General features: G+C 43.2%; 1 protein-coding gene across 1 annotated transcript in view; it reads right to left on the reverse strand.

The window, feature by feature from the left end:
- meis1b (Meis homeobox 1 b) overlaps nt 1–20230 on the reverse strand; it is a 74832-nt gene extending 54602 nt beyond the window's left edge. Inside the window, exons 1-7 of the mRNA XM_026308773.2 lie at nt 19510–20230; nt 17548–17768; nt 16280–16421; nt 15931–15981; nt 15370–15420; nt 14010–14156; nt 5208–5319 (exon numbers count right to left, since the gene is read on the reverse strand). Of these exons, the coding sequence (XP_026164558.1) occupies nt 5208–5319; nt 14010–14156; nt 15370–15420; nt 15931–15981; nt 16280–16421; nt 17548–17768; nt 19510–19521 (736 nt within the window). The 5' untranslated portion in view covers nt 19522–20230. The remainder of the gene's footprint in view (nt 1–5207; nt 5320–14009; nt 14157–15369; nt 15421–15930; nt 15982–16279; nt 16422–17547; nt 17769–19509) is intronic.
- Nucleotides 20231–20519: the final 289 nt, after the last annotated feature.

A 20519-nucleotide genomic window follows, 5' to 3' on the forward strand; every position in this document is an offset into this window, starting at 1 on the left:
CTGTGGCCTGACCCTGTTGGAGGGCATAGAGGTCGGAGCGTGGAAGGATGAATGACAACATCAGGAATATTCCAGCCTGATCGATGGGAATTCACAGCCAGCAGAGGTTATAAACAGTGATTCAGAACGAATGGGGTAAAGCTGTGTTATTACGTGGTATTCAAATACACATCAAACCAGAAAAGTTGACTATCCAAATGTTTTTAGAGCCACATCCTGAAGAAGAGGGAGGCCTTGAGCCACATCCTCCACCAAGATGATCCCAGCTGGGATTTTGACCAGTAACTATGTGGGCAAATGTTTCTTTCTCTAGATTTTGCTTCACAGAGTATTTCAGCTTTATTTTTGTCTTTTACATATTTCACGTTTCTATCATGATTTTTTCATAAACGTTAAATTCACTCTAATCATTACATACTATAAATATGCCAAAATGCACATATCCCCACTTTAGGTCAATCAAATGGCAAATATCACCATAAATTCTGCTATGAACATTACTCCAATTACAAAGAAAAACCCCTAAGAGTTAGATATCTGACCAACAACCAGACACCTCAGGACACTACTCAGACACTTGAAATGTATGCAGACGCTAACACAGCCTTACAGGGAGCTGTTTGGCTTGGCATAGTACACTCTACTCTTTACAAACAGGCTGAGTAATTGGTGATACATATCTAATATCATCAGTCATCGCCTCACTCCCTGGATGTTTCTGACAAGCCGAGTGAAACCCTGTAGCTTTCAAAAACACAGCAAACGCTCCACTCTGCTCGACTCACATCCACATCTCTGCAGCTGCCCAATTCAGTGCCTGAATGTTATTCTGTCTCCCTCACACACCAGGCCCTCGGAGAAGCCAAAGGGTGTCCTTACAAATTCACACAGGCAAAGAGGACTACTTTATACTAGGAGAAAAAGAGAAGGCCCGCTCATGTCCGTGAGGGACCCCTTCCACCCCCATCACAGACTTATATGATCTGTTAGCTTTTCCTCTGCCCTTCGAGCATTACTCTTCACAGAAATGCATGATCCAAGGCACAACAGCCACAATGAGGCTCCTCCAGAGGACTTCTGGGTATTAAACAAAGAGGTCTGTTGGTAGGAACTAGCTAGCAAACAGATGGGCTAATAGAGTGGGACTAATTAACTACAGGGCAGCTCTCCGACTCTCCCTGTCGAAGCTTGCTGGATGTTTACAAAGATATCCCAGAGAAAGGGAGGAGAAAAATAAGAGCCTTTCTTCTTTGTCTACTCTTTAGGGAGAGAGGAGACACCCAGGACTCATTTTAATGACATGTGTGAAGCAAATGTGATCCTCCCTTCATTTTTTTTTTTTAAAACTGTCAAAGGAATTTAGTGCTAAAAAATACCATTGGCATTGTGGTCAAAGCATAAACACCATAACTAAGAGCTCAGAATGAGCATTGTCACCACATGTACAAATAAAACAGGATTTTCTTTTAATTGCTCACATTGTCACTGAGACACTGAAAAACATCTGCTGATGAAGAAAAGGCCTAAGAGTTATCATTAAATATCACATTATCCATTGTTTTATTTCCAACTGAGCTCAACAATGTGCACACACAGACCTGTTACATAACACAGAGACCTTCTCACAATTCCTACAGATCTTAGTGTACTGGTTTCCGGGTGGAGATGTAGATTTTTCTACCAGTGGGCAGTGAACTGTTCAGAGAAGGGGGCACAGCGGAGCATGTGTTTGTCTCAGGGATAGCCTCAGAAAAAAGGCTGAGAAAGGAGTTCACTAGTTGAAGGCCCTCAACCATCCAGCATCCTTCCTCAGAGCTGTTTCGCTCTGCTGGAGGGGAAGGATGAAGGGATGGAGGGATGAAAGGCGAATAAGGGCTGGACAACAGAGAATGAAACAGGGAGGAATTAGAGAAAGATTAAGTGCAAGAGGTGGTGTAGAAAACATGAGAACATGGATTGATAGACCCGGGAGAAAGGAGTAAAGGCGTGGACTGAAAGACGGATGAGAGGAAAAAGGAGAGAATAAGTAAAAGAAAGATGCCCATCAGCTGTGAAGCTTCACAGGCATGGGGGAAGAAAATGAAGAAAGAGGAAGGGAGAGACAGAAGTAAAGGTCAGTGAGAAGGCAGAAGAGAGAGAGATATAGAAGGAAATAAGATCAGAAATAAGAGTAACCAGGAAAAGGAATTAAGGAAAGAGGTAGGCAAAAGAAAAACAAAAAGAGGAAGAGTAAAAACAGGAAACAAGGAAGTGAAAACTGAGAAGTAAGATTACACAATAAAGGGAGTAAAGTATGAAGTTATAGACTAATGGAAAAAATAAGAGATGGATAAAGAAAAAGAGCAAAAAGAGTGAGAAAGAAAGAGCAGGAGAAGATGAGTAAAAAACTAAGAAATAAAACAGATGTGAAAAATGGAGGCAAAACAGACGGGGATCATGGAGAGCATGAAAGCAACAAAGAGGTGAGAGAAAGCAAAAGAAGAAGGATAAACAAATGCAGTGTTTTAGAGCGAGTGGGAGGCATGGAAGAAAAAAGGGGGAGGAGAGAGAGAAAAGCATGGGGATACACGAGGAGAGAGAAACCGACTGAGAGCAAAATGAAAGAGAGACGTGAGAGTAGGAGGGAGACAAGGGAGAACTGGAGAAGGAGAGGGAGGATGCAAAGATGAAAGAGTGAGAGAGAGAGGGAGGAGAGAGTGGGGAGAAGCTGTCGGGGAGAGAGTGAGCAAAATGCCAAACAGATAAATAACCAGCTTACTGGGATTACCAAGTGACTGACACACAATTTGCCAGAACCAATATGACGTGGCAGTGATAGCTCTTAACCCATATAAACCTGAAAGCAGTCCAAGATGTCCCCCGGTATTTACTGTTGTCACTGTGTCCTGAAGCTCTACACTGTTTGAGTGTGTGTGTGTGTGTGTGTGTGTGTGTGTGTGTGTGTGTGTGTGTGTGTGTTTCTACATGAATGTCATTGTTAAAAATCTCATTCCAAAACCATGGACATTAAGATTTTGCTATAATGGCGTCCACTCTTATGGGAAGGCTTTCAAACAGACAGGTTAAGATAATAGGAGCTTATTAATTGTGGAAAACATTTGATGCAATTTTATATAGAAACGATAAAAGGAAATAAAGTCAGTAAATTCAGCTGTGATGCAAAAGTTTTACATAAAATAATGACACACTGACTCTTTATTTGTTTGACATTAGACACTTATGGCAATAAAACTGAAAAAACAAGAAAATGTCTGATTTTAGGTCATTTTTTAAACTTGTTAATCATCTTAAATGAATCTATTTCTAATTTAGCAAGAATGTTTCAGAAGCTACATGCACCCTCATGCAACACTTGGACAAATCAAAGCACCTCATCCAATAAGCCGTCACACACAGAAATACACACACTATCTCACATTTTACCATCAAATGTATTTCAACAACAAACAAAAAACTACAATACTCAGGGAGAGTCAGAGGAGAGACGAGGGGATAGAGAGAGAGAGAGGCAGACAGAGTCAGGGGATGTGGGCCAACATATGGAGTGGGCCTATAATTGGAAAGATTTGAAAAATGAGGTGTCAGTTCGGTCAATAGAGGGCAAAGGTCGCTGAAGCAGGAGCCTAAACTCTGCACAGACCGCACTCATTACAGCGACCAATCAGAAGCATGCATACACACACAATATTACTTTGTCTTCATGTTTCAGTCTATAAAATTCTTCCTTCTTCAGTCTCTCATCCTCCACAATTTGTTTTTTTCCTCTCAACTCATGTTGTACCTTTCAGTCTCTGAACTCCTCTGTCAGACATTACTGAAGAGTGAGAAAGAAAGACTAACAGTGTGTGAGAAAGAGAGAGAAAGAATGTGCATTTGAAAGATGGAGAATATGAGACAAAGTGTGAGACTGACAAAGAGACAGAGAGTGTGCGTTCACTATATAAATGGCTGCTCGCTGGCAGTGGAAGGCATGGCGGCGCTCTCTGCTCCCACCCAGGCTCTGCCTCCTGGCACTGGCAACCCTGCAAACTGCTTGCCTTGACATCGCCTTCAATAATATATGAAGTTGCTTTTTTGCCGCCAGTTTGTTTGCAACGCTGCTCCACCACCACCACCACCCACAACCCATTCTCCCACTGCTGCCTCTCCCTCTGTCTGACTCCCTTTCTCACACACGCACACGCACACACACACACACACACACACACACACACACACACACACACACACACACACACACACACACACACACACACACACACACACACACACACACACACACACACACACACACACACTTATTCTGAAAATGCATATGCACCAGGCCTCAGCAGAGTTGTTCTGTGTGGTCAAAGAGTAAATGTAGACTGGGCTCGATTATTAGAACTTTTAAATCTGAGGCTAAACAGAATATCAATACATAAAACATTCAGTGGGTTTTAATAAAATTGAATGGACATTTATTTACCATCCAGATAATTTTATTCCAGAATTTATCCGAACGCACAGATTATAGATAGATAATACAGATGGATACTACTATAGAGTAGTAATGTGTGTGCCTTTAAAGACAAGACCAGTCATTAACATGGGAAAAAACATCTCCAACCTGTCAGGTCTTCATACTCTGTGTGAGCGCTGTATTTAATAATGTCCTTAGAAGTATGTGAACTGTTTCTGCGCCTCAGCTACCGTAAAGATCTACATGCAACCACTCAAACAACACTAAAATCACAACTTTATGGTGATTTTCATAAGACAACATCATAAAATTCCTGACACCTGCAGAATAAACAGCCATGAATCAAGAAAGAAAATGAGAGAGTGCAGAAGAGCCACGTACGTGGTAAAGAGTTCTCTATGGTCAACAACCTAATACAATATCAACTGCAGAGTCTGGGTCTTAATACATGCAAATGCACACAATCAAATACTATATGCTTAGATCTAAAGCTAACTTCATGCTAACGGACTGTAGCATGCAACAAGCAAGTGCCAGGGTGGCACCAGAAAGACAGAAACGTCTCTGTGGAGGTGGGTACCAGGCATCTGCCACTTCTTTCCTGCTCTGCTGATGTGTCCTTGAGCAAGGTAGGTCCAGAAGTGTCTCTATATACCTGACCATGACCTTTGACCTCTTTGTGAGTTACTAGAAGTTATGAGCTTGCACTTTCTTCAAATGATGTGGTAGAAACTTCGTGTCTTACCCTGTTCGCTGCTGTTGTCACCGCTGTGCGATGTGTGTCCACCACTGGACGGTCCCGGTGTTCCTCCGGAGCGTGTAGACGCCGTGTCATCGTGATCTCTGTTCCAGGACGTCTGACAGTGAGAGGGCACAGAAGTCAGTCACATAGTCTAATGAGAACTTCTTTCTTTCTTTTTCTAATGACAACTTTCTCTTTCTGTATGAGTGCTGATTTGCATTTGTGGTTTTTAAATTTTTATTCAATGGCATCTATGTATAATGTAAATTACATGGAAGGCAGCTCACACACACAAGCAAAAAGAATCACTTGCCAACTCTGAGCTCAGTCGCACAGTGTGTGTTAACCCCTGCAACAGTTCTATGGACCAAGGATTATCGGGTCTTGAAGAAGAGAAAGGCCCAGACGAATAGCTAGTGAACATGTTGTATTAGTTCCCAGCTTTCTGAGGCATGCAATCCACGACTGCCTCCATTTGGCTCAAACTACTAGCAGATGAAAATACAAAACAGCTACAACTTAAGATCGGCTGCAGCAAGAGCCAGGGAGTGATGTCATCCAAGCAGAGCGTACCAGAGAGAGGGGGACAGAGGTAAATAATTCAAAGTACTGCCACATAAATATAAATCCTCTGTTTTGTCCAAAAATGAAACAAAAAAAAAATGGATAACCAATCCCACTAATGTAGATTTACATTTCACTTTGGGAAGCAAAGCCAAGACGGAGACATAACCAAATAAGCTGAAATTTTCTTGCAGTCTTTTCTAAAAGAAAAAAACAAACTTATATTGCAAGATCAACCAAACTGAAGCTCATGTTAACCTTTACACTCCGAGTCTAAGTCTGTTCTTTCTCTTCAACTATAAGGAAAATAACCAGGTAACCAGTTTGACTGATGTTAAACTGAGACAAGTTATATCCCCTAAGTCTGTGTCATCAAACTGCGTGTAAGGGAGACACATGCACACACAGGTATGACATCTACAGTAGGCATTTACTGTATGCACACGGACGCTGTACACACATGGCACACTTTCTCATACAAAGCTGCTAGACATTATTGAAACTAAACCAGATGTTACCTCTTATCTCTCAGTGTCTCTGAAAAGCAACATTAGTGCTGAGGACAAGAGAGAAAAGAGACTCCAAAATAGAAGGAAATGGAATCTAATGTCTTATCACACACAGCTAGCTGACAAACAAACAAACAAAACACACACACAAACACTTACTCGAGCCTCCTCTACCGCCCGCATGAGCCTATCTTTGCTCTGTCAAATCAAATGAAGCTGATATCAAGGGGCAATGTGGTGTTTGCATCACGCTTTTAGGGCTACGTGACGAAATGAGTGATAGAAACCCACACAGAAGGAGAGAGGAGGGAGAGGAGAAACACACTGGGGAACAACTGGTTTCAATTGAGATACAACGAGCAACGCTACTTCGGCGAGGAGGATTTGGAGGAGAGTTTAGCTTTGTTAAAAAGTAGAGATTAATTCATGACACAGGGTTTGTTTTAAACAAAATGTAGAGAGCAAAAAAATAAAAGAAGAAATATACAAGTCAGCAAATTCAACACATTCGGGGTCTATTAGAGCCCGTTTGATGTTCCTAGGCTATGAAATTATAATCCAGTGCTTACATGGACGATATAATCGTTGTTTTCCCAATTAGGCTTTGAGGCTTTGCAATAAAGAGGAAACTCACTGCACAAAGGCATGACTGGGACTGTGATTGGGAAGATAAACATTGATTTTAACAGGGATAAGATACTAAGAGGATCTTTTTTCCACCTCTTACAAATTCTTTTTTGCTGACCGTACAACACTGAAAAATGAAACACCCGTGCATGACCGAGTAACTCCAGAGAACATCAAAAGTGAGGTAATCCAGACCACATGCTCAGCCCGCAAACAGTTAACAGTGGCTTTTTCCAGCTCTTCCGAAAGTGCAGCTTTTAAAAAATGAGCAGAACTTGTTTATTCAGAGCTCTGTGAAAAAGAATAGCACAGTACCCCGGGGACGTCGAACACCAAGAATTGAAAACCCAAGAGCCTAAGCTCGCAAAAATGGTGTGTTTTCTCCCATTTTCTTTTTGTTTTAATTCTGTAACAAATTCCACTTGAAAATATAATTAGAAAGTGGAGGGGGAAAAGGCAAAGTACTGCATTAGCTGTAATTGAACAAAAGAGCGCTTTGCCTGCTGGGAGGTGGCCACTGAGGCCCCATGGGAAAGGGGGCGGGGCTGAAACGGGGCCTGGTGGCATCTCCGCAGGGACGGGGAGTTTATTTATAATCACAGGCCCCGCTTGGACAGAACAGGCCCGGCACTGATCTAACACGCAATTAATACACACACGGCTGAGATCACACAATCCATACACACATACCAGTACGAGCAGCATGCGCACACACACCCATGCACAAATGCACAAAAATACTTTTTTGTTTCTCGGCTTGTACACACACATACACACACCCTCTCAAACAAATACTTTTAATCTATCTCATGCAAACATAGAACCACCGCACTCATAGCCCCTATATAACAAAAACACACACCTTGACCACAAGACACACAATGACAAATAACACACACCCTGTGCCAACAGGGCTACAGCACACAACGTAGAGGTCGACCTTCTAGATATGGGATATATAAATGTATAAGATGAAGAGATGAATAAACAGAGAGCAACTAGTAACTAGAGAAAAAGAGAGCTGTCCCCCTGCATACATAGCTACACACTCGATTCATTCTGTGTCTCGTTAATGAGCTGCCATCGTCTCGCTCTCTCACTCTCCTCCTCTCTTCTCCTCTCTCCTGTGCAGGATGTAGATTAATTCAATGCTTAATTGTTTAGTAAATTCAATTTTCCACATTCTATTCTGCCTAGCTTTAGCTAAAGTTCTTAAATCTGCCGCACCAAGCCGAGGGAACCCTGTTTGTGAGCCATGCATACCTTTTTTTTTCCTCCTCTTTTTCTTTTTTTCATTACCATTTTTCTTCCCTCCACCACCCTAATTCGCCATGAAAAGATTTTCCTTGCTGGAAATTCTGATTCCGCTATGATCACTGAGGCATTCCAATCCAATGCATTCTCATTGTGTCTCGTCTAAGATGCAAGGGGGGCTTCCCTTTCTCACTGTGCCAGGCCCCATATCATACAAGCGCTCATGCAAGAAATGTTGCCTTGCCAATTCATTTGCAATAATAAAGAAAATGGTTAAGGTTGTTGTGCTTTGCCCCCCACTATTCCTTCTTTCCTCACTCTGAAATATCTTTTGTGCTATGGATATTTACTTTTCACTCTATGCCAGCAAGCGTGCAGAAATAATCATATGTGCATACTTAACAGCACAGACATAAATATCCAAATAACCCCCCCACACATACACTCTTCAGTGGTGGTACATCTGAATCAAAGATGACAGTTGGGCTACTCCATCCCCCAGAATGCTTAGGTGCATCTGTTCTCTCCGGTTGTTTTCTTTAACACCATTTCTGACCTTTGCAACAGCGCTATTTCTTCCAAGTCTAAAATCTGCGAGAATGCCATGTGTTGCAGCAGCGAGATGGCTTGCAATAACTCCGGACACATTCTCCCACTCAGCTGAATGCTGGTGGGGAAGCTGTTAGTGAAAGGGGCTGAAAGGCCACCTATTGTAAACTCTTGTTTATGTTGCATTCCACTGTGACTAGATAAAGCAGGATCTGCCTACCGCCCAGCCAAGTGCTTTCCCAACTACCTCTCCTTACTCTGCTGTCTCCACCCCTCTCCTCCCCTCATTGCAATATTAGTGCTTCCTAAATGAAAAGAGGGGCTGATAATGGTATGCATGGTGCGAAAAAAAGGAGCGAGAGCAAAAGACCCCCCTCCCTTCCATTCTGTTCTGCACTCCCCTTCCTCCCTAACTCTTCACAATAGACAAAGAAAGAAGAAATAACCTTATAATTGCTGAAGGGGGCGAGGGAGAAAACTGGAGTTGGTCTCTTGAGTAAGTAAAGTATGCTACATTGAAGAGCCGTCAGGTACTCTTCAGTCGGCTCTTTAAAACCGGTGGGTTAACCTCATAGAGACAACCAAAGATAATTACATGTTTGAGATAATTACTTGAGCTTTCAAAGTCCATTTCGATGACACTCGCAGAAACTGACAAACTGATTTTCTTTCTCTGTGGCCTCTTCCACTTCAGCTCTTGCTACAGGCTCCTTGTTTACTCTCTGTGAGCTGAAATACAAACAAAAACATTAACTCGAGTGTTATCCCCTCCATGCTATCTAACCTCAAACGAAGCAGATTCCTTCTTTCAGTTGTGAATAAAATGGCAGGCATAATTTCTTAATGACATGTTTTGCTGTGGTTTCTTCGTTAGCTCTACTTGCAGCCTGTGCGCCGAGATGTTCTCGGTGGATTCCTTGGAGACAGGCTGTTGTGGCAGTGGCCATTGTCGGGGGCTTGCAGGGGGTTAAGGGGGAGAGGAACTTTCCATTAGCTAAGTACACATGTGTTAAGCCAGGTTATTGTTTACTTAGCCAAAGAAACCACAGCAGGCCTGGGGGACAGACACGGCCGCCTATCATAAGTAACACGAGACACTAGCCAAGAACTTTATTTGCAGTTGGGATCTTATGGCTATCTGTAACACTGAGCACTAGTTTCCAGCAATAATGTATGATTTAAAAACAACTAATAAATCAACCAAAAAAAAAACAGAGAACACGGTACAAGAAAACAAATGCACTGTGCACGTCTGAAAACATATGAAGGCGTACAAGAAGCTCCTGGCGTTGGTGTTCTTTGAAGTCACTGCTTTGCTTAATCAGAATCACCCCTACTTGCTATTCCAGCACAATAATGAAGAGGCTAAGAAACACACAAGTCACGTGGTCACCTCTTTGTATCACTTGTTGAATCCTGAACAGCCGCTCCACATTCACTCCCCAGTGGATAAAAAAGGGGGAGTTCAGGAGAGGGGAGAGAGGGGGTGTACAGGAGGGAGGGGGTGAGTGGGGGTCAAACTTCTCCTCTATTCAACTACAAAAGCTGCTATTACCAACAATCACCACCATGATTCAAAAGTTTGTTTTAAGAACAGCAGCGTGCCACTGTAGGAAAGAGGGAGAATGAAAGAGAGAGAGTGTGTGCGCCTGTCAAGTCGGGTGTAACTCGATCCATACTCCAACGAGATAGATTAGCGATAGTGGTGTACTGATTAGGAAAATAGTGGCTGACCCCAGCGGTCAGGGTTTCCATTGAGTTAGGGGAGTGGAGGGGGTTGGGGGGGGTCACTCTTTGACCACCAGAGTTACCTAAACCAACACCGCTGGGTCTCACTGACCTGGAAATCAGCATTTGTATGGCATAACAGTGCCAATTGTTGAGAGAAGATACCACGATAGCACTATCAAGAGTAAATTCTTACACAGTGACCACAACACTAAGCTCATACAAGCAGGGTTTGTTTAGAAAAGATTAAGCTGGACATTAGAAAAACAGAAACAACTCCCAAATGTATAGATGTTATTTCAGATTGTTGGTGAGTTCACATTCTTTTTACAACAGCAAAATATCACGCTCCGAAAACATCAGTTCTACAAAACCCTCTGTAACACAAAAATAACCTCTCAACTAAATTAACCCAATAGATCAACTGCTGAGAATTCACAATCGTTTACGACTCTCACGGCCACAAAAAGCCAGGCAGAGAATATTTTTAAGGGAAATTTCAATTATTTCCAGCCCCACTTCATCCTGCGTGGCTCAATCAAGTAGAGGAGCTCTTGAGACTTGGAGTGAGTCCTCAGCACTATTAGTAGTGTTCTGCTCTACAGCAGAGAGCCGGGCCCTTGCAGTTCATTAGCAAATTGCTGTGCCCCTCCCCGTGCTCTCTGCACAATTAAAGGCAACTGTGCAGATGACGTACAGTAGCATGGAAATACCTCCCCGCGTCTTTAGGCTGAGGTGAACATGTGTGCCAGACAAACAGGGATGCAATCAGCAGAGCCACTGCTGCCACACTTCTACGACGACAAGAGGACTGACACAGATGCAGCCACATTCAGTGTGGACACATTAAAGGCCTCTGCAAAATTCACTAAGAATATTATGGTTTTACTGTTTTTATGTTCATATGCAGCAAAGCAGAATGTACATGTCGAACTCAAACGTACTGTTCTAATGAAGAAATGAAGAGAACATAATGGGAAACTCTCCAGGGAGTGGTAGGGAAAGGGTTAAGAAAGTCCAACTAGTGCTAACCAGTCATTCCACTCACATAGCACCTGAGGGGGGTGCTGCATTTATCAGGCCAGTCTGAACACACACATGCTCAGAGCAATATACACACAGGCACACAAAGATATACACATATATGCATCCACTTGTAGACAGATCCATGCACACAGCTCGTGTATATTTGCACACGCACACCACCCCTGCCCATAAAGACACGGGAAGGTGAGCCCAAACTGGCTGGGCTGCATTCACAAGCCAGTGCAGAGCCTCTCTGACTTTTTCACCTCTCAGCTATGCTCTGCTTTCTTTTGAAAGGGGCACCTGGTGTTCCTCAATACTTGCCTTTAACAAAACGATGTAAAGATTGTTAAGAATATTCAAAAAAATGACAGTGATGATGCAAGGAGATATAAGCAAAAAAAAAAAAAAAAAAAAGTCAGCATGGCTGGATTGTTGAGTTTAATAAATTCAAAGTATTTTTTCCTCTGACATTTTTTTCTCCAGTGCTACAGTCGCCTCACTGGAATAAATTGGTTTATGAATAAATGAGCCTGCTTTCTCCGTCTTGTTAACATAGTTCTTTTGTGCAAATTCTCAGCATTTTTTTCCAGTCCACTTCAACTTTATGCCCGAGGGCATATATTAAAAATACATATGGAAAGAGATAATGCACACACAATGCAAATTCGTTAAGGATGTCACTGCCTAACAATTGTAGATAAGATGTCACACAAAAATAGCCCACAAAATTCAAAAAAGATATATTCAGCCGCATGTAAGTCATGAAGTGCAGGGCCATTACATTGACAAAATAAGTATTCAGCAGTAAGAAACATGCACGCTCTGCCTGTTTGGATATGCCCATTTATCCACAGCCTGCTGCTGTGGACAGTCACCATGTTATCCTTCTGGAACATCAGCCTGTCCCTCAATATTACACATCTGTCAAAAAGTTTTCCCTGTCTGTGGGTCATTTATATTATTCTGTCATGGTAAACATAAGCTTATGTGGTTTTGCCCTGAATTAACTATATGCAGGGAGGACAATCATTATATAAAAATAGGCCATGTCTTCTTAGAGTCAATTAAAGATCCACATCAGTGCCCCAAGCACAACATAATTTTCTTCATATACCTAGAAACCCAAGGGTTTTAACAAACTCCATTACCATATTTATATACCATAAGGCGTCAATCCATGTCCTGACCTATCTATAAAAACTTCTGACAACTGAATCCCCGGGAGAATACAACAAGCTGTTCAAAGAGACACTTAAATGCACAAGTGGCGTCTGTGTTATTTAATTCTGTTTCTGGATTAAATGAAGTATTATCTTCCGGGTGATCTTTCTGATTTCCATAATCAGACATAAGGGCCGGGATGCAGGAGTGCATGCGCGGCGCAGCGTGGTGGGGGTCTTCCCAGTCGGGCCTCAGTATGCTCCCAGTCCAGCCATTCAGCCCAGAACATAAAAGCCGATGGCTGTCTCTCTCTCCACTCAGACCAGCCACTCAACCATATGGAAGTCCGCGGATTTTAATTATTTAGTCTTATCGCTTCATTACTTTTTATGTCGAACTATCCAACTAATCCCTTTAATTTGGACACTTGATTTTTTTTCCCCTCATCGGTATCCAAAGATTATAGCCGCTACTTTCCCGAGCCATTCCTTACAGTGTGGGATAGTTTCACTTATTGAAACATGCTCCCATAGCCTGCAACCCTGTCCTGCGCACAAATGACTCCAGCTATTAAGGGTCGAAAATCCAGATTTGCATAATTCTAATCATCAGTTGCTGTTATCATTATTTAACGGCAGTGTATGGACCATTAGGGTCATGCCTGTGCGCACACTACAATGTCCCTGGAGTGCTAACAGCCAGTGGAGCACATAATGAAGGCTGTGGTTATCTCTGATATCTGCACAAAAGGAAACACTTCCTAATCTACCTTTAATACCCGCTGCTTCTATAGCTTTCAAAAATAAACCTTATTGCTGCTGAATCTGTGCGCTCTGAGCGAAATAAAGGAGGAGGAGCGGAGGGGTCCCGATAAGCAATGTGCACTCATGTCTAAGGAAAAATACTGACAAGACGCGTAATGAACCGTGAACTCCACAGTGGAGAAACCAAGGCACCTAAACCACAGTGAGCAGCCATCCTGCCGCTGCTCTCTCCCGGGCTGCTCCACAACAGAGACGAGCTAACGTTTCGTTTTGGTTCAGAAAGACAAAGGCAGGGGAGGTAAAACTGAGAGAGGCACTAAATTAAAATCGACATGAAACAGGTCAAGTTTATGGCGATGCTTTTTCGAGCTAATCTTCCCAGGTCGGTTCCGGGTTCAAGTCTTAATGGGCCAATAATAGCAACATTATTCAGAAATTTTTTCATTCCGATGGATGGAATGTAAAACGGCCTTAATCATATGCAAATAACAGCGCAGCGGAGTAGTGACCCAGAATAGCTGAATAGCCAGCAGGGAGAACACACACACACACTCACACTCTCTCTCTCTCTCACACACACACACACACAAAGGCAGAAAGGGAGTGAGAGAGAAATGTACCTGATCAAGGGGCACCGAAGATCTTGTGATTTCCTCGCTGTCTGACTTGGACCCGCCCTCCCTGTCGTCTATGACCAAGTCGATGGGCATCTTGCCTTTCAAGCAGCTGATGTACCGGTGACAGAAATTATCACACAGCTCGTGTACCTACAGAAAGAGGAGGCACCGGCGTCACACACTCAGCCAAAAGGAACATTATCACACAACAGTGACAAGTGCAACCACAACACCTCCCAACTCTCTCTCACACACACACACACACACACACGCACACACGCACGCACACTCACACACACACACACAAGGATTACAGCGCAGTTTCTGCATCTAAAATACTTGAAATATCTTTTAACATGAAGTGATGAAGTTATCGCGACATATTATCACTTTGACCCTGTGAGAAAATATTAAATGTGCTCAAAAAGTCTATGTTAATGTATTTATTTTGCTCTGAAACTGACCTCTTTCAAGGCCACACCGTGTCCAGTTCCCGTGCCGTGCCGTGGTGGCAGGGCGCTCCATGCCGATTGTGACTGTGACACTAACTTTATTTTTCTCCTCTCAAAATAGAGATATCGTCGAAAATTGACAGTGACAAGAAGGCTCAGGGGCTACAGCGCACTCAACACCCGTGTTAAATTCATCATCAGTGCCCCGGGTAGTGGCCATTAGAGCAGGGTGACCCGCTTGACTGACATTTAAGGTAAACTGTTTAATTTCGTCCACTTATTACATTATCACTGCCAAAGCCGCGCGTCCTGCTGCCTGGCAAACAAACACGAACACAATCCAACTAAAACTTTATGTAACTGCACAAATTACAGCTTTTATTTACAACGTGTCACTGCAGGATCTGCGACAAAACGCTGTGCATGCCAAGAGATAAAACGTTTACAGCTTAAAGTTAAAAACTAACACTTGGAAGAGTTTGATGATGTTTGTTAATGTTTGTTAATGTTAAAGTTTAGGGTAAAGTTGACTGCGCAGGCTCCTGTGGTCCATCTGATCCGGAGACAAATCAGTGTTTTACACCCACTACTCCCTCTATCCACAGATGGCTGCCTGGGGCCTTTTGCCCTCCACAAAGAATCGCTGCTAAAACCCGCACAGTTCGCCTATATGTTTCACCTTGCATGCAATTTCTGCCAGCATTAAACTTCATTAAAACATGCAGGGAGATTTGGGCACAGAGATATCCGTTCCAGTTGTAACAGCTTGCTTCGTGATTAAACGCGGAAGAGAAATGGCCCCATGATTGATTTTGACGCTAATTATAACCGACTAGCAAAAATACATTTATGCAAATACAGCCCATAGGTCTGAAGTGGCAGAGTGGACAGAAATGGCGAGAGAATATTACCTTCTCCAGCTCCAGAAGATGAAATCGTAAAACTTGAATGGCTTGAATCATCTGAAAAATTAAAATAACAATAAAAATGAGCTGCTCACATCTCTTGATATTAAACAGACACGTTTTTCTCAATACAAGTAACTGCAGACGAGGAAAATATTCAGATGGATGGATTTTATGTGGAACTGATATTAAACTTGGACGTTATTGCAATATGGAGAGCAGGCACACAGTACACACTGGCGCTGCAATAAGCCTCAGAGTCAGAGATCTATTAGCCACCAACTCATGTCCCGCTCAAGGTGCCAAACTGTACAAAGGGAAAAGTATAATATAGAAGTTTCCGGGCAGAGCTCAGTCAGTTTGTGTCAACTGTCTAACGGGGGCCATGATTATATCAAACAGCACAAAAAGTGGAACATCACCTCCTACAATGTTGGAGATTTTCAGCACCACATGGCTCTGACACACATGTACAGCCTGCCGATATACATGCAAACAACAGCTGCTACGTGCAAAACAATGGAAATCTAATTAGAGGAAAGAAAAAATTAAAATTCTGTATCTTACCAGATTATCCAATTCAGGATTTGATGAAAATAAAGGCTTTTCTGCACGAATCTAAAAGCAAAAACATTTTCATAAAATATAAGAATATAAACTATTACAAAGTTAGAAATTGCATAACATGTAAGATTAATTATAACATACACTGAAATGATGGTGTATTAATTTACGCACAACTCACTAAATGAAATGAGAACATTTATAACTTTTTTTTTTAATTGAATGGCATTTTATTTTCTGCCCAAGCAGATTTAACTTTATGCACAGAAGTCAGAGCTGAATACTTTGTTCATGCAGGTAAGAGCTCAGCCAGTCCTAGCATGCAGATTAAAAGAAGTCAAACTCTCCTGACCTGTTTTGCAAACACTGCTATGTCTTCATTGAAAGATTCCGATGAACAGACGTCTCCTCCCGCCACCCCGGGCTCTCTGGGGGTGCAAGTCGCTAATTCACATTTCTCAAAAATCAGTGCAAGCAAAGGGAACAGTGGGTGCCTGGGAACACACACAATAGCAAATGTCACCAGAGAGAACAGCGCCGGGGTCAAGACTACTCCAGGCTAGATTTAGCCAGCCATGCTACTCTTCAACAACTCGCCCATGGGGACTGCTGCTGCAGCCCATTCTATTATATTATGCAGAGGCTCGGAGAAAGGCTGCAAACAGCGGGGAGACTTCAGTGATTAAATCTAGACGCGCCTAATACCATAAAAGCTTTAGAGTCAGTCAAACAATTTCTTGCGCAGGTCTCCGTTTGGACAGGCGTGTGTGTGTGTGTGTGTTTGGCAAAAACCTCTAAATGTGTAGGCGGATAAATGTGTGAACATTTGTGTAATTTCTTGTTTAGGTCATCAGAGTAAATATGTGCAGCCTCGTCAGGGCAGTCTGCCTCCTAAAGTTGTGTCTGCAAGCACAAGATGGTGAAACTGCGTCAAGTTTAGGCACCGTGAGTAACATACTGCTGAGATATTTTAATTCACTTCTGTAAATGAATAAATGATGCGGGATATCCCTTAAACATTTTAGATTTTTCTTTTATCTGCTTTTTGTACATTAATTGAAATAGTTAAAAGAGAGACGCTAATTATTTTGCTCATGATAAACGATAAAAGTAAAAAAGAACCTAAGCAAGTTAATTAAAAAAAATAAAAGTTCTAATTAAATCTGACTAATGGAACTGAGAATAATCTCATAATTATTCTTAGGAGTCCAAATATATTTTTCAGTGAAATACTGAGCAGCAGGACTTCCGTGAGACAGCCTCACAAAAGCCAACTGGGTAAATATTTTTACCCTTCCAGTAAATATTAAACCTTATACCCAGCAACACGCGCTAAACACGACTGACTGTAAAAGTATTAAATTGCAAAAGTGCAAAATCCTGCAAAAATAAAAGAAGAGCGAACAACGTGCAGCTACTCTGTGTGTTTGCCCTGTGCAGCAGTTGGAGCTGCTCTGCTTTGCTGAAACACTTCACCGGGACACACGGCTGTCCCGGGCTTCTTCCTGTTACGGGACTGACTTTGCACCCACTGGCCCATCCCGGCTTCCCCCTCCGGCCCGGATACACGCCTGCCCGTCCCCGAGTGAGTTTCCCCACGGACCGGGAGCTTGTACATACCCGTATATAGCGTCTTTATCTCTCTTGAGAGCGTCGTTAACGGTGGAGCCCATACTGGGAGGCATGGTGTTGGTGTGGGCGGTGTGCGGGTACTGGTGAGAGTGCAGCTGGGGCCCGTGGTTGAGGTGCACCGCCTGCATGGACCGGGCGCCGTGCGGGTCTCCGTACATGGTGGTCGGGATGCCCACCCCGTCCATCGCGTAGTGGGGCAAGTCTTCGTACTGCACACAACAAAACACGCGGATCCACAGTGAATACACATGCACAAGAATATATCAGACTCTGGGTATAACTCTGCTGCAAAACCACACGTCAGGAAAATATTCTCCGAGTTATTTGAAGGAGGAAAAAAGAGAGAAAAATCTTTCAACTGGGCGAAATAGTTTCAACAGTTTCTTAAAACCAGTCGACATGATCTAACGCTTTAAAATTAAATGAACGTGGTTTCCTGGTGTAAGTGCACCGAGTTGCCTTTTTCTGCTTTCTTTCAAAATACTGAGACTTTCAACACCTGCAAAACAAGAGAAATAAATTCACCTCAGTTCTTTTACAGTTTTCAAGAAAAGAAGTTTTGAAGTCTGAGGGACTTGTCAATCAGGACGACACTGTTTCTAACAGCAAAGCTACAGCTTTTATTCAGAAAAGAAAACTAGTTCTGTCATTTTCACTGTGTATTTTGTAGCTCACAGGAAAACACTTGAGGGATGAGGGATTATTCAATATGTGCAAAATGACTGGACTCACAAAGGCTCATTATAGCAACATGTCTGTTGTCATCGTTATTGTGATTATTTAGCAGGGAGTCGTTTTAACAGAATAAGTTTGGTGTCCTGTGTTTTCACTGTGTACAACATCTAATGGCTTTAAATGTGTGAACTACGATGTTTCTAATTTTAAAGACTCATAACTGTGCAGCATCTTATTACCCATCAAACACGCTGTGACTGCTGCGTGGAACAGACGTAAGAAAGCGCCTGTTGTGTTTTTCAGACGATGTTAAACTGGAGCCGGATATTCAAACTTTGTTGACCTGTCAGTTTTGAGTTCAGCAATGTAATCTCGTCTTTACGCTGCTGTTTGGAGGTTTTTAAACAAGCTGTCGGTTTGTTAAAACGCAGACACGTCGTCTCGGGTCTGCTAAAGCTGAGAGAAAATTCTTCATTGGAGACTTGCGTCTTTAACAGATTAAAAAAGAGGCTTGAATTATTGATTGCGCGCTGTAAAAGTGCCGGGGAAAGAGTAAAAGCATTATCACTCAAAGCTGAGCATTTCGACGCTGAAGGCAAAGAGGTGCAAACCCCAGCGTGGTGCAGCTTCAGTGCCAAACTAAGCTGCTAAATGTGTCCAGTGTGTGCCGAACATCTCTGCTTTTACCCGCTTTACTATCCGTGTGAAGACCCAGCCGCTGTTCTGAAGCAGTCCTGGAGCTGATGAATCAATGCGCTTGTCATCACCTCGTTACTAAAAACTGCCTCACTGGCATTATGCTAATATTGCGCGTTTTAGCATACTTCACGATGTAAAGCCGAGCGGTGCAGAAGTTCTGATGGTGGAATTGGGATTTTTGTTTTGTTCACAAATGCGTCAGTGAGAATCTTAGCGGAACAGTCTGAGCAGAAATGTGGAGATTTGTTTTGCTTCTATGCCCTCCCCCATTTTGCTTCCAGTAACTGGCCTGTCATAACTAATCTAAAAACGTAGCCGATGTGAGATATGATCACGCTTCTAGTGTCCCTCGGTGGGCCGGTTTGTGGAGCAAACGAGAGCGGCCGTGCGTAATACCGTGCCAAAAGACGCCAAACATGAAATTGTGTCTCCATGTGTCAGAAAGACGACAGAAACTTTCGCCGCGAGTGTGTGTCCGTGCGGGTATGTGTGTCATTAAGCCACGTTACAGTGCAGGATTGCATTCAAGCACAGTAGACTTAGAGAAACTTTTTTAGGGGGGATTGCCCTACGTACCCGTTGCGCCATAACCCTCCTCACTCCCTGGTCGTCCTTTCAGTTTAGATAAATCCCGTCTGAGGCCAGGATGGACATAAAATGAAGAAAGAAAATCCAAATAAATGGGAAGATGTGTCAGACAAAATCCCGTATGCCTGTTTTTCCACGGAACGGTGAAGCCAACCCCCGCTTTCTGCACAAGTTTAGCCCAGGCGCTGTGAATAGGTCCTCGGCTATCCTCGGGGCAGCGGCGCCAGACTCCTTTTCCAAAACCAGGGTGAGAATAAAATAGCCCCTCAAACAAAACTGGCGACTCTCATGGCTTTTTGCCACTCCGCCTGTCAGTCAAAACGCGAGGGCTTGTCAAAAGTACCGGATGAATGATGGTCCGACGCGCGTCTCCACGGGATCGGCACCACCTAAATGTTAATGGTCACAATCACAGTTAAAAAATGAAGCAGCTCTCCTCTCGTTTTCTTTGATCACTCTCGACTCCCGGCTTGATTTTCTTATGCAAAAGCGTCTAGAGGAGATCAAGAGGAGGTGGGGTGATAATTCTGGCTTAGGCTTTCTTAAAGGAGCCACGATCGATGCTGTACGTGTGTGCGTATATGCGTGTGTGTATGAATCTCTGTGTGTGAGTGCGTGTGTATGCGTGAGCCGCCTGCCCGTTTGTGTACAATGGATGTGTGTATTGAGCTGAGGAGGAGCGGAGGATCTGGACCAGACTGCTGAAACCCGGAAGTAGTGGTGGCCATAACAGGTCGCGTCTTACACAACGCACCGGGCTGCAGCAAGTCGTGCGGAGAGGAGGGGGGGTGGGAGGACCCTGCGAGCCCAGCCAGCTGCACTGCGAGCTGGAACAAACACAGGGATGAACACAGAATATCCACCTATGGCTCCGGCTTCTGCCTTATCCTAAAAACTGACTTTGCTCTTTAGTTTGGACTCGTTTGTAAACACTGGGACGTCTGCATTTCGGCGATGACGCTTCAGCAGCCACTTCTCTGCTTGTAAACAATTTATTT

This window comes from Mastacembelus armatus, chromosome 15 (assembly GCF_900324485.2).
Source record: "Mastacembelus armatus chromosome 15, fMasArm1.2, whole genome shotgun sequence".
Classification (NCBI taxonomy): Eukaryota; Metazoa; Chordata; class Actinopteri; order Synbranchiformes; family Mastacembelidae; genus Mastacembelus; species Mastacembelus armatus.